Source organism: Erythrolamprus reginae, chromosome 3 (assembly GCF_031021105.1).
Source record: "Erythrolamprus reginae isolate rEryReg1 chromosome 3, rEryReg1.hap1, whole genome shotgun sequence".
In the NCBI taxonomy this organism is placed as follows: domain Eukaryota; kingdom Metazoa; phylum Chordata; class Lepidosauria; order Squamata; family Dipsadidae; genus Erythrolamprus; species Erythrolamprus reginae.
In genome coordinates, this window is record NC_091952.1 from 3,841,555 (window position 1) to 3,855,562 (window position 14,008).

A 14,008-nucleotide genomic window follows, 5' to 3' on the forward strand; every position below is an offset into this window, starting at 1 on the left:
TAAATTAAATTAAATTAAATTAAATCATAAACAGGATTAAGCCACTAGCAACTCCTAGTTTTTACAAGACCTGGGGCAAGCTGGGCCTTTCCCTCTGAAAACGAGAACCCATGTGGGCATCCAGACGATCCTTGAGAAAGCTCATTCCTCCTCCACAGGCTAACATTTGTAGGCGGGCGTCCTTAAAAAATACATCAGAAAAACTACTTTTTCATTCCCACAATAATAATTAATTAATTAATTAATTAGATTTGTATGCTGTCCCTCTCCAAGGCGTCAGTAGAGAGGAGGGGAATTATAGGAGATGAAAATAGCGGCCGCGGAGTCCTTGGTGCTCCTTGAATTTGGTCAGGGACTATTATTATTTTTGGGGCAGACGTTTTATGAAGTAATTTGGTAACATCGAACACTCCCTACTTCTAACACTGATGATGTTCACGAGTTGGGTCATAAAACATCTACAAGAAAACCACCCAGCTCAGAGAGCACCAAGGACCCCGCAGTCCTCCTCCTCCTCTCCCCCTTCTACTTCATTCCGCTTAGCCCACATCGTTTTAGCACTGATGATGTGTCCCAGCTGGGTAAAGAAACGTCTGTGAGAAAACCATCCATCGGCTTCCCCTTTGGCCTGAGGTCACCAAAGGGGGAATCACATCAGCCCTGGACGCCGCGACTGTGCTAAGTAAGTCTGTGGCCAAGGGTCTGAATTTGGATCGCTTGACCAGCGGGATGTCTGAACGGTTTTAATGGTGAAATTGGCTCTAAATCGCTTTTTCCAACCATCTGTTAGAAAGGAATGTGTACTATTGATATTTCCTTCCTTCCTCTCTTGCCCTCCTTCTCTTTTTCTCTCTTTTTCTTTCTCCTTCTCTCTCCTTCTCTTTCTTTCTCTCTTTTTCTTTCTTTCTCTTTCTCTCCTTCTCTTTCTTTCTCTCTCGTCTTTCTCTTTTTCTTTCTCCTTCTCTCTCCTTCTTTCTTTCTCTTTTTTTCTTTCTTTCTCTTTTTCTTTCTCTCCTTCTCTTTCTCTCTTTTTCTTTCTTTCTCTCTTTTTCTTTCTCTCTCTTTCTTTCTCTCTTTTTCTTTCTTTCTCTCTCTCTCTTTCTAAAGGCTACTTCAACTAACTGCTAGATGTAGTTCAGTAGTTCAAATCTCACCACCAGGTTCAAGGTCGACTCAGCCTTCCGTCCTTCCGAAGTGGGTCAAATGAGGACCCAGATTGTTGGGGGCAAGAGGCTGATTCTGTAAACTGCTTAGAGAGGGCTGTAAAAGCACTAGGAAGTGGTATATAAGTCTAAGTGCTATTGCTATTTCTTTCCTTCCTTCCGCCTTTCCTCTCTCTCTCCCTTTCTCTCTTTTCTCTCTCTCTCTCTCTTCCTTCCTTTCTTCCTCTCTCTCTCCCCCTCTTTCTTTCTTTCTCTCTTTTTCTTTATCTTTCTCCCTCTCCCTCTTTTTCTTTCTCTCTCTCTCTCTTTCTAAAAGCTACTTCAACTAACTGCTAGCTGTAGTTCAGCAGTTCAAATCTCAGGGGCCTTCCTTCCTTCCCAGGTGGATCAAATGAGGACCCCAATTGTTGGGGGCAAGAGGCTGACTCTGTAAACCGCTTAGAGAGGGCTGCAAAAGCACTGTGAAGCGGTATATAAGTCTAAATGCTATTGCTAATCCACCATCTTGAAGGAAACATGATTTGCCAAATTAATGACACTTCTTAGCCTAACGGGCACAGGCCGCGACGTTGCCCCGAGATTGGCAAACAGCTCGAACGTCTCAGGGAGAAGGTGAGGCTGCAAAAGGGCTGGAGAGGAGGAAATGGGGATCCCCCCCCTCCACTGCATGGGAAGCATGGTATTGCCTGGAGAAAGCCAGTGTTGTCTAGAGGTTAAGGCACTGGACTAGAAACCAGGAGATATTGCATTCTAGTCCCGCCTTAGGCATGAAAGCCGATTGGGTGATTTTGGATCAATCACAGGAGACTGTGAGTTCTAGTCCCGCCTTAGGCATGAAAGCTAGTTGGGTGGCTTTGGGCCAATCACCAGGAGACGGTGAGTTCTAGTCCTTCCTTTGGCATGAAAGTCAATTGGGTGGCTTTAGGCCAATCACAGGAGATTGTGAGTTCTAGTCCCGCCTTAGGCATGAAAGCTGGTTGGGTGACTTTGGGCCAATCACAGGAGATTGTGAGTTTTAGTCCTCCCTTAGGCATTAAATCTTTGGAGAAGGGCGGCATACAAATCTAATGTATTGTTGTTGTTGTTGTTGTTGTTGTTGTTGTTATTATTATTATTATTATTATTATTATTATTATTATTTCCAGCTAGGTGACTTTGGGCCAATCACCAGGAGACAGTGAGTTCTAGTCCTGCCTTAGCCATTTAGCCACGAAAGTTGGTTGGGTGACTTTGCATCAATCACTAGGAGACTGTGAGATCTAGTCCTGCCTTAGGCATGAAATTCGATTGGGTGACTTTAGGCCAATCACAGGAGATTGTGAATTCTAGTCCTCCCTTAGGCATTAAATCCAGGTGGGTGACTTTGGGCCAATCACCAGGAGGTGAGTTCTAGTTCCGCCTTAGGCACAAAAGCCAGCTGGGGGACTGTGAGCCAATCACCAGGCCAGGGTGAGTTCTAGTTCCTGGCTGGGGAATTCTGGGTATTGAAGTCCCCCCATTTTCAAACTGCCAAGGTTGAGAATCACTTCCTCTTACAGTAAAGAGTGAGAACGCAAAATGCCTTCCTAGAGCAGTGCTTCCCAACCTTGGCAACTTGAAGATATCTGGACTTCAACTACCAGAATTCCCCAGCCAGCGAATGCTGTCTGGGGAATTCTGGGAGTTGAAGTCCAAATATCTTCAAGTTGCTATGGTTGGGAAACACTGTCCTAGAGAATAGCCACCAGGCCATTTGCATTATGGATTATAAAATGTTTTTAACTTTTCCTGTTTGTCTCTGGCATTTTTTTTTCCCGACTTGCCTGAGGAAGCACCCTTGAATATTTTATGATATACTGAGCTCATATTCAAGCATCGAATCGCAGCGGGATCAGATCAGACTATCGCTCCTGTGACCTTTCCCTGCTGATGTAAAGGCTAAGATATTTTATAACTAAGTTGGCTTTAAAGCTTGCATTTGATTCTCACCCAATCCACGCGTGGTGGCTCTGGCTTCCCTGAAAATAATCCGCTTTTGATGCACAATAGCAGGTCTCTCACACTAAAAACCCTGCACAAACTTTTTTCTTAAAAAAGCTGATTATAGAGTAACTGATCTATAATTATCTGCGGCTTTCTTGACCTTTGGGAAACAAAACAGTTGCATTCCTCTGAATGGAACCAGTTTCTCCAGGATATGACAGACCAAACCAGGCCAAGCAGTTAAAAGGTGAGATTAGCAAGAGCATTTAGACTTATATATCACTTCGTAGTGCTTTTATAGCCCTCTCTAAGCACTTTACAGAATCAGCATATTGCCTCAAACAATCTGGGTCTCATTTGACCGAGGGAGGGAGGGGAGGGGGAGGGAGGGAGGGGAGGGGAGGGGAGGGAGGGAGGGAGGAAGGAAGGAAGGAAGGAAGGAAGGAAGGAAGGAAGGAAGGAAGGAAGGAAGGAAGGAAGGAAGGAAGGAAGGAAGGAAAGATAGCAATAGCATTTAGACTTATAGAAACATAGAAGACTGACGGCAGAAAAAAAACCTCATGATCCATCTAGTCTGCCCTTATACTATTTCCTGTATTTTATCTTAGGATGGATATATGTTTATCCCAGGCATGTTTAAATCCAGTTCCTGTGGATTTACCAACCATGTCTGCTGGAAGTTTGTTCCAAGCATCTAGTACTCTTTCAGTAAAATAATATACCGTTTCCTAGTGCTTTTACAGCCCTCTCTGTTTACAGAATCAGCCTCTTGCCCCCAACAATCTGGGTCTTCATTTGACCTACCTCGGAAGGATGGAAGGAAGGGAGGACGGAAGGAAAAAAGGAAGGAAGGAAGGACGGAAGGAAAAAAGGAAGGAAGGAAGGATTTCGACTTATATACAGTTTCCTAATGCTTTTACAGCCCTCTCTGTTTACAGAATCAGCCTCTTGCCCCCAACAATCTAGGGAGGGAGGGAGGGAGGGAGGGAGGGAGGGAGGGAGGGAGGGAGGGAGGGAGGAAGGAAGGAAGGAAGGAGAGGGGTGGCATACAAATCTAATAAATAAATAAGGAAGGAAGGAAAACAGCATTTAGACTTATATACCACTTCATAGTGCTTTTACAGTCTTCTCTAAGTGGTTTACAGAATCAATCTTTTGTCCCCAACAATCTGGGTCCTGATTTGACCCACCTCGGAAGGATGGAAGGCTGAGTCAACCTTGAGGTGGTGGTGAGATTTGAACTGCTGAACTACAGCTAGCCTGCAATGCTGCACTCTAACCACTGCACCACCCCGGCTCTTAATTAGGTTTGGCCTCCAAAAGCACACACTCCTTTCTGACAGATGGTAGGAAAAAGCTTCCAACCTATCCAAGGGGAACTGCAGCCCTTCCTGGTCACAAGATAAAAAATATTGGATTAGCTTCAAATCAGGGGAAATACAGTACACTGCTCAAAAAAATAAAGGGAACCCTCAAATAACACACCCTAGATCGGAATGAATAACATATTCCCAATGAATACTTCGTTCTGTACAAAGTTGCACAAGAACAGCATGTGAAATCGACTGTCAATCAGTGTTGCTTCCCAAGTGGACACTTTGATTTCACAGAAGTTTGATTTATTTGAAGTTATACTCTGTTGTTTAAGTGTTCCTTTTATTTTTTTTGAGCAGTGTGTAAATAGAGAGCAAAACCTCACTACTTTCTAGAAACATAGAAACAAAGAAGACTGACGGCAGAAAAAAGACCTCATGGTCCATCTAGTCTGCCCTTATACTATTTCCTGTATTTTATCTTAGGATGGATACATGTTTACCCCAGGCATGTTTAAATTCAGTTCCTGTGGATTTATCTACCACGTCTGCTGGAAGTTTGTTCCAAGGATCTACTACTCTTTCAGTGAAATAATATTTTCTCACATTGCTTCTGATCTTTCCCCCAACTAACCTCAGATTGTGTCCCTTTGTTCTTGTGTTCACTTTCCTATTAAAAACACTTCCCTCCTGGACCTTATTTAACCCTTTAACCTATTTAAATGTTTCGATCATGTCCCCCCTTTCCCTTCTGTCCTCCAGACTAAACAGATTGAGTTCATGAAGTCTTTCCTGATACGTTTTATGCTTAAGACCTTGCACCATTCTTGTAGCCCGTCTTTGGACCCGTTCAATTTTGTCAATATCTTTTTGTAGGTGAGGTCTCCAGAACTGAACACAGTATTATTCCAAATGTGGTCTCACCAGCACTCTATATAAGGGGATCACAATCTTCCTCTTCCTGCTTGTTATACCTCTAGCTATGCAGCCAAGCATCCTACTTGCTTTTCCTACCGCCCGACCACACTGCTCACGCATTTTGAGACTGTCAGAAATCACTACCCCTAAATCCTTCTCTTCTGAAGTTTTTGCTAACACAGAACTGCCAATGCAATACTCAGATTGAGGATTCCTTTTCCCCAAGTGCATTATTTTACATTTGGAAACATTAAACTGCAGTTTCCATTGCTTTGACCATTTATCTAGCACTGATGATGTTATATATTTGGGTTATGAAATGTCTGCAGGAAAACTACCAAGCACCAAACACCTTCTTCCCACACAGTCTTCCTCCTGTTCTTATTCTCTTTGCTTCCTCTCCCCTACTCCTACTCCTTCTTTACTCCACACTCTCTCCCAGCACTGATGCTGTTGTCTAGCTGGGTAATGTTTCTTTGCAGGTGCTAACAATGTTCCCAGCTCTTCCTGCTTGCAGGCTCTTTCCCTGTTACTCTCAGCGAAGAGTGTTTTCCAAACCCCGTTTTTGTAGGGTTTATTTTTCATTCTCTATTTGCTCCAAATGTTTCTTTCCAGCCCTAACCGGGTGCTAACAATGTTCCCAGCTCTTATCGGCTTGCAAGCTCTTTCTTTTTTTAAAATTTTATTTTATTTTACAAATGTGACATACAAGACAAAAGAAAAAAACATACATAAAAACGTATACATACAACATTTGGGAAATGAAAGTTTCCCCGCCTTTTTTGGGGGGATGTTTGATCAGAGAATTACACTTCTTTTACATAATATTAATTTTTGAATTCTTTTCTTTGACCTGTTGCTTTGCGTAAATTTTTATTTATTTCTTTATTGTTCTTTTCTTTAGCCAATCATAAAATTTTGCCCATGCTTTATATAGTAATCTGATTCTTCTTTTCCCTCTAATCTTTTGGATAGCCTGTCCATCTCCGCACAGTCTAGTATTTTTTTAATTATTATGTTTTCTTCCTGTATTTTGTCTGTTTTCCACTGGGCATATATTATTCTGGCAGCTGTTAGTATATGTATAACTAGGTATCTTACTTCTTTTTCTATTTTTTTTATTAAAAATACCCAATAAATATAATTCTGGGTTTTTTTTCCGATTTCTTCATTTGCTATTTCTTTTAACCAATTTGTTATTTTATTCTAAAACTTTTTTGCCTGTGTGCATGTCCACCATTGGCTTGCAAGCTCTTTCACTGTTACTCTCTGTGAAATTTTCTTTTTCCAAACCCTGTTTTTGTAGGGTTTATTTTCATTTTCTATTTGCTCCAAATGTTTCTTTCCAGCCCTAACCAGGTGCTGACAATGTTCCCAGCTCTTACCCACTTGCAAGCTCTTTCATTCTTACTCTCTGCGAAGAAGAATGTTTTTCAAGCCCTTGGTCTTTGCAGGTTTCCCTCCCCCCCCCCCCATTGCTCTACTTTACAAATCCCACTCCTTTCTAACGCTGATGATGTTACCTAGTCAGGTTATGAAACGTCTGCAAGAAAACAACCCAGCTCAGAAAGCACCAAGGACCTCATAGTTCTTTTTCTCTTCTCCTCCTCCTCCTCCTCTTCCCCCCTCCATAACCCCTCTCTCCCACCTAGCACTGATGATGTTACCTAATTGGGTCATGAAAAGTCTGGGAGAAAATAACCAAGCTCAAGGAGCACCAAGGATCCCACAATCCTCCTCTTCCTCCTCCTCCTTTTTTCAACCCCCACTTCCTTCTAGCACTGATGATGTTCCCTAGTTGGGTCGTGAAACGTCCACGAGAAAACAACCAAGCTCAGAAACACCAAAGACCCTAGAACAGTGTTTCCCATATATGCACAAAATTGGAAGGGGGAAGATATCCCCAAAGAGGAGGAGGTTATTAAGAAAATATTAGACTGCGCTGAAATGGATATGATGACAAGACGGTTAAATAACCAAGAAGAATCTGAATTTTATGTGATTTGGAATAAAGTGTATACATGGATAGACAAAAAGAAGAATTAAAAATGCGTATTAGTAGTATGGTTAGGATTTAATTTTTGTGTTTGTACTTTGCTTAGATATGAAGTTTATGTTTTGTTTTTCATAATAAGGTAATATAAAATTTCTTCTTTTCACTTAAAGTAATAGGTTGACTTAACACATTAATAATGTATTCTTTTTTCTGTAATGCAATTTGACTTCTTGAACAAGCGGGGTATCTGCAACCCCAATTTTATGTTAAATGTGTGTTTGTATGTTTGTCAATTTTAAGAAAATCAATAAAGTTTATTAAAAAAAGAAAGAAAAAAGAACAGTGTTTCCCAACCTTGGCAACTTGAAGATATTTGGACTTCAACTCCCTGGGAGTTGAAGTCCAAATATCTTCAAGTTGCCACGGTTGGGAAACACTGCCCTAAAATCTTCCTCCTCCTCCTCCTCCTCCTCCTCCTCTCCACAAGCCACATTCCCTTCTAGCACGGATGATGTTACCTAGTCAGGTTACGAAATGTCTGCAAGAAGATATTTAACCAAGAGAGAGAGAGAGAGCACTAAGGACCCCAGAGAAGAAATCTCCCCCACCCAGTTGTTGCATGACTTACTTTGAAGAAGAGATACAGGCCTAGGAGGGTACAGCTGGCAACGATAGGAAAACGGGCTGCGTCTCGGCTGGTGATGGTTTCGGGCATATCCGATGCATTCTAGAAAGAAACAGACCACGATTTGAGATTCCACCCCTGGGTGTAGCAGGCGAGAAGCCAGGCTCTTCGACTGCATTGCAGTAATCGAGATAGAAGGGTCTTGACAAACTTGAACAACGGGCACTCTCTAACAAAATGAAATTCAGTGGTGAAAAAAAGGAAGGTCCCAGCGGCCGATAAGGTCCCACAGAGTTGGCCTTCTCCGGGTCCCGTCGACTAAACAATGCCGTTTGGCGGGCCCCAGGGGAAGAGCCTTCTCTGTGGCGGCCCCGGCCCTCTGGAATCAACTCCCCCCCCAGAGATTAGAACTGCCCCCACCCTCCTTGTCTTTCGCAAATTACTTAAGACCCACCCGTATCGCCAGGCATGGGGGAACTGAGACACCTCCCCCAGGCTTTTACACTTTATGTAGGGTATGCGTGTGTTGCATGGTTTTTTAAATGATGGGTTTTTAACCGTCTTTTAATATTAGATTTGTTTTCCATTGTAACATTGTTATTGTTGTTGTTGTGAGCCGCCCTGAGTCTTCAGAGAGGGGCGGCATACAAATCTAATAAATAATAATAATAATAATAATTATTATTATTATTATTATTATTATTATTATTATTATTATTTAGGCCAGAAAAACAAAATGCACAGGTACAGTAATAATTGTGAGAAGGATCCTAGAGTCCTGGTGGACAACCATTGAGATAGGAGCCAGCCGTGTGCAGCAGCTGCCAAAAAAGCCAACCCAGTTCTAGGCTGCATCAACAGAGGGACAGAATCAAGATCACGTGAAGTATTAATACCACTTTATAAGGCCTTGGTAAGGCCACACCTGAAATGCGTTCAGTTTTGGTCACCCTGATGCAAAAAGGATATTGAGACTCTAGAAAGAGTGCAGAGAAGAGCAACAAAGAGGATTAGGGGACTGGAGGCTAAAACATCGGAAGAACAGTTGCAGGAACTGGGCACAGCTAGTTTAATGAAAGGGGGAGACAGGATAGCAGCCTTCCAGTATCTCAGGGGCTGCAACAAAGAAGGAGTCAAGCTATTCTCCAAAGCACTTTGTGTGACAACTTCTGAACTTTTCTTTTAACTCCCCTAAAATGGATTTTGTCATTATATATTGTTTTTATCATTGCTGTAAGCCGCCCCGAGTCTACGGAGAGCGGCAGCATACAAATCTAATAAATAAATAAATAATAATAATAATAATAATAATTTTTTTTAAAAAAAACAAACAGCAAACAACAAAAACTCTACAGAGTTGCAGCCATTTTCATTAGTCCTTTGCCCTAGAGATGTTTTGAATCACACTTTCCATTCTCCGTGCCCTGGTTTGGAGCTGCTGGCTGAATCCGATGTACGAGCAGCAATCCAAAATATCCAGAGAATGTCTGGGTTTTAAGGGGGATTTTTTTTTGGAAAAGATTCTGTTTTTTTTAAAAAAAAACAAACAAACCTCAGGTCCTTCGGTTTTAAATCAGATTGGAAAGTAAGCCGACGAAAAAAGGAGAATTTTGCTCCAAAAATCAAGGACAGGATGGAGATTTTTGGGGGTGGTGTGGGGTAGAGAATTTATAGATCCCAGATGTTGCCTCAATGACAACATGCCTCGAAACCTCGCGGAGAAATGTAGTTCGGCAAGATAGGAAGGAGGAATGGAGAAGTTCTGTGTTAGCCAAAACTTCAGAAGAGAAGGATTTAGGGGGAGTGATTTACAAGTCTCAAAATGGGAGAACAGTGTGGTCAGGCGGTAGGGAAAGCAGGTAGAATGCTTGGCTGCATAGCTAGAGGTATCACAAGCAGGAAGAGGGAGATTGTGATAGAGCGTACAGAGCGCTGGTGAGACCCCATTCGGAAGACTGTGTTCAGTTCTGGAGACCTCACCTACAAAAAGGTACTGAAAATAAAATTAAAATAATAATAATAAATAATAATAATAATAATAATAAAATTGAACAGGTCCAAAGACGAGCTACAAAAATGGTGAAAGTTCTTAAGCATCAAACGTATCAGGAAAGACTTAATGAACTCCATCTGTATAGTCTGGAGGACAGAAGGAAAAGGGGGGACATGATCGAAACATTTAAATATGTTAAAGGGTTAAATAAGGTCCAGGAGGGAAGTGTTTTTAATAGGAAAGTGAACACAAGAACAAGGGGACACAATCTGAAGTTAGTTGGGGGAGAGATCAGAAGCAACGTGAGAAAACATTATTTGACTGAAAGACTAGTAGATGCTTGGAACAAACTTCCAGCACACATGGTTGGTCAGTCCACAGGAACTGAATTTAAACATTACTGGGGTAAGGATAGATCCATCCAAAGATAAAATACAGGAAATAGTAGAAGGGCAGACTAGATGGACCAGGAGATCTTTTTCCACCGTCAATCTTCTATGTTTCTATGTATATTTCTATGCCGCTCCTCTCCGAGTCTACGGAGAGGGGCAGCATACAAATCTAATAAATAATAATAATAATAATAATAATAATAAGCCGCTATCCAAACCATGTGGGGTTTACTTCATCTGCCTGTGACATAAAAGGGCAGACTAGATGGATCATGAGGTCTTTTCCTGCTGTCATCTTTTTGTAGGTGAGGTCTCCAGAACTGGACACAGTCTTCCAAACGGGGTCTCACCAGCGCTCTATGTAGCGGGACCACAATCTCCCTCTTCCTGCTTGCTATACCTCTAGCTATGCAGCCAAGCATCCTACTTGAATAACCACTGTGCCACCAAGGCTCAGCCAAACTGAGGAATTTTGGGAGTTGAAGTCCACAAGTCTTTAAACATAGAAACATAGAAGACTGACGGCAGAAAAAGACCTCATGGTCCATCTAGTCTGCCCTTATACTATTTCCTGTATTTTATCTTACAATGGATATATGTTTATCATAGGCAGGTTTCAATTCAGTTACTGTGGATTTACCAACCACGTCTGCTGGAAGTTTGTTCCAAGGATCTACTACTCTTTCAGTAAAATAATATTTTCTGATGTTGCCTTTGATCTTTCCCCCAACTAACTTCAGATTGTGTCCCCTTGTTCTTGTGTTCACTTTCCTATGAAAAACACTTCCCTCCTGGACCCTATTTAACCCTTTAACATATTTAAATGTCCCCCCTTTTCCTTCTGTCCTCCAGACTCTACAGACTGTCCTCCAGACTATAAAGTTGCAAGGGTTGGAGACCCCTGCTTTAGGAAATAGGTTGACACCCCTATCCCCCGTCTTTTTTGTGGCGGCCCCTCCAAATAATGGAATCCTGCTATAAAGTCGCTCCCAATCCTTCTTTTTATTAAACCAGACCTAGCCAATTCCTGCAACTGTTCTTCGTATGTTTTAGCCTCCAGCCACTTCCTTCTCCTCCTCCTTGTTGCTCTTGTCTGGCCTGTTTCAAGAGCAGTGTTTCCCAACCTTGAAAACTTGAAGATATCTGGACTTCAACTCCCAGAATTCCCCAGCCAGCATTCACTGGCTGAGGAATTCTGGGAGTTGAAGTCCAAATATCTTCAAGTTGCCAAGGTTGGGAAACACTGTTCTAGAGTCTCAACATTTTTTTTTTTTAATCGTGGCAACCAGAACGTGATGCAGGATTACAAAGTATTGTCCAATAGAAACATAGAAGATTGACGGCATCCAGTCTGCCCTTACATTCCCTTTATTTTATCTTAGGATGGATTTATGTTTATTGACTTTATTTATTTATTTATTTATTTGTTGGATTTGTATGCCGCCCCTCTCCGTAGACGTATCTCAGGCAGGTTTAAATTCAGTGACTGTGGATTGACCAACCACGTCTGCTGGAAGTTTGTTACAAGCCTCTACTACTCTTTCAGTCAAATAATATTTTCTCACATTGCTTCTGATATTTCCCCCAACTAACCTCAGATTGTGGCCCCTTGTTTTTGGGTTCACTTTCCTATTAAAAACACTTCCCTCCTGAACCTTATTTAACCCTTTTAACATATTTAAATGTTTTGATCGTGTCCCCCCTTTCCCTTCTGTCCTCCAGACTATGCAGATTGAATTCATGAAGTCTTTCCTGATAAGTTGTGATCCTCACTTAGAGTTTTAACCATACTTTCCAAAGTCCTCTGGCAGTTGGGTGACATATAAATTAAATTAATAATAATTAATTGATTAATACTGGATTAAAACCCTGGACACATTCAGGCACCAGCAGCCACCAGCAGCTGTTAGTAGCCACACTTAAAATATGCTGCAGGAAGAGTAGAACCACATAGCCTGAAACTGGACAGCTGCTGCGAACGTCAGCAACTGAATCCAGAATGAATACACCCAATGCAAATCTTGACCTTTTGCACGGGTCACTGCATGTTCCCGAAGCAGTCGAAGTGTGTGAAGAGGTGGGACCTCTTTCTCATCGGGACCTCTTGGCTACTAACACATCAGCTCTTTTGGCCTGTTTTAGCTCACATCCGTGTGAAGGCTCCTCCTGGTATACATTCAGGAAGGGCAAGGAAAAAAACGAAGCAGAACCACCCTATTAAAATGTTTTGGCTTAAGGGGAGAGTGAGGCAACAAGGGGGGAAGGAGGGAGAAAAAGGGAAGGAGAGAGAAAGACAGAGAAAGAAAGAGGAAGTGAGGGGAGGGAGGGAGGGAGGGAGAGAGGAAGAAAGGAAGAAAGGAAGGAAGGAGGGAGGGAGAAAGAAAAGAAAGAAAGAAAGAAAGGAAGGAAGAAAGAAAGGAAGGAAGGAAGAAAGGAGGGCGGGAGGGATAGAAAGAAGGAAGTAACCGAAAGATAGAAATATGGGAGGGAGGGAGGGAGGAAAACATGAATAGTACTGTATTTATATGAATCTTTGGAGGAGGGAGGTTTTTATCCATTGTTTGATTTATTTTGAGACAGGCAGTTTAGAAGTGCGCAATATAAAGAAGGGGAGAAGAAGCGGAGAATAGGAAAGAGGCAAAAATTTGTGTGTTTTCCCCCCTCTATCGATTCAAAGCGAGCGGGGCGGGAACCATACCTTTAGTCAATCATTTGCACTAATCCTGGCGACCAGCTGTGATTTCACACACCCACAGCCTGCTGCCAAAAAAGGATGGGGGGAAGGCATCCAAAAAAGGATGGGGGGAAGGATGGGGGGAAGGAAGGGGACACCCCCTATTGCCGTACATGGAATCCCCTGTTGCCTCAAACACACAGAGACATAGAAGATTGACAGCAGAAAAAGACCTTGTAGTCCATCTAGTCTGCCCTTATACTATTTCCTGTATTTTTATCTTAGGATGGATGGATGTTTGTCCCAGACAAGTTTAAATTCAGTTCCTGTGGATTTACCAACCACATCTGCTAGAAGTTTGTTCCAGGCATCTACCCGTCTTTTAGTAAAATAATATTTTCTCACGTTGCTTCTGATCTTTCCCCCAACTAACTTCAGATTGTGTCCCCTTGTTCTTGTGTTCACTTTCCTATTAAAAACACTTCCCTCCTGAACCTTATTTAACCCTTTCATACATTTAAATGTTTCGATCATGTCCCCCCTTTTCCTTCTGTCCTCCAGACTCTACAGATTGAGTTCATTAAGTCTTTCCTGATAAGTTTTATGCTTCAGACCTTCCACCAGTCTTGTAACCCATCTTTGGACCCGTTCAATTTTGTCAATATCTTTTTGTAGTTGAGGTCTCCAGAACTCAACTACCACCCCGAGTCTGCGGAGAGGGGCGGCATACAAATCTAATAAATAATAATAATAAAATAATAATAATAATAATAACTGGACACAGTATTACAAATGAGGTCTCAACAGCGCTCTATACACACACACACCAGTCTTATTGGTCCCAATCAATTCTGCTGGTACAGATGGTCAGAACCAGCCAAGGTGGGAGCCCCGGAGGGAGTAAAATACACACCATCCCAAATGCAAGTGGGACGTAGACTACACCCCGTCTCTTAAGGGTCCCTTCAAAGT

At 42.2% G+C, this 14,008-nt stretch overlaps 1 protein-coding gene across 2 annotated transcripts in view; it reads right to left on the reverse strand.

The window, feature by feature from the left end:
- Positions 1–14,008, reverse strand: part of HM13 (histocompatibility minor 13) — a 40,221-nt gene that overhangs the window by 24,634 nt on the left and 1,579 nt on the right. For both annotated transcript variants that reach the window (XM_070744364.1, XM_070744363.1), the window contains exon 2: positions 7,981–8,079. In XM_070744364.1, the coding sequence (XP_070600465.1) occupies positions 7,981–8,079 (99 nt within the window). The remainder of the gene's footprint in view (positions 1–7,980; positions 8,080–14,008) is intronic.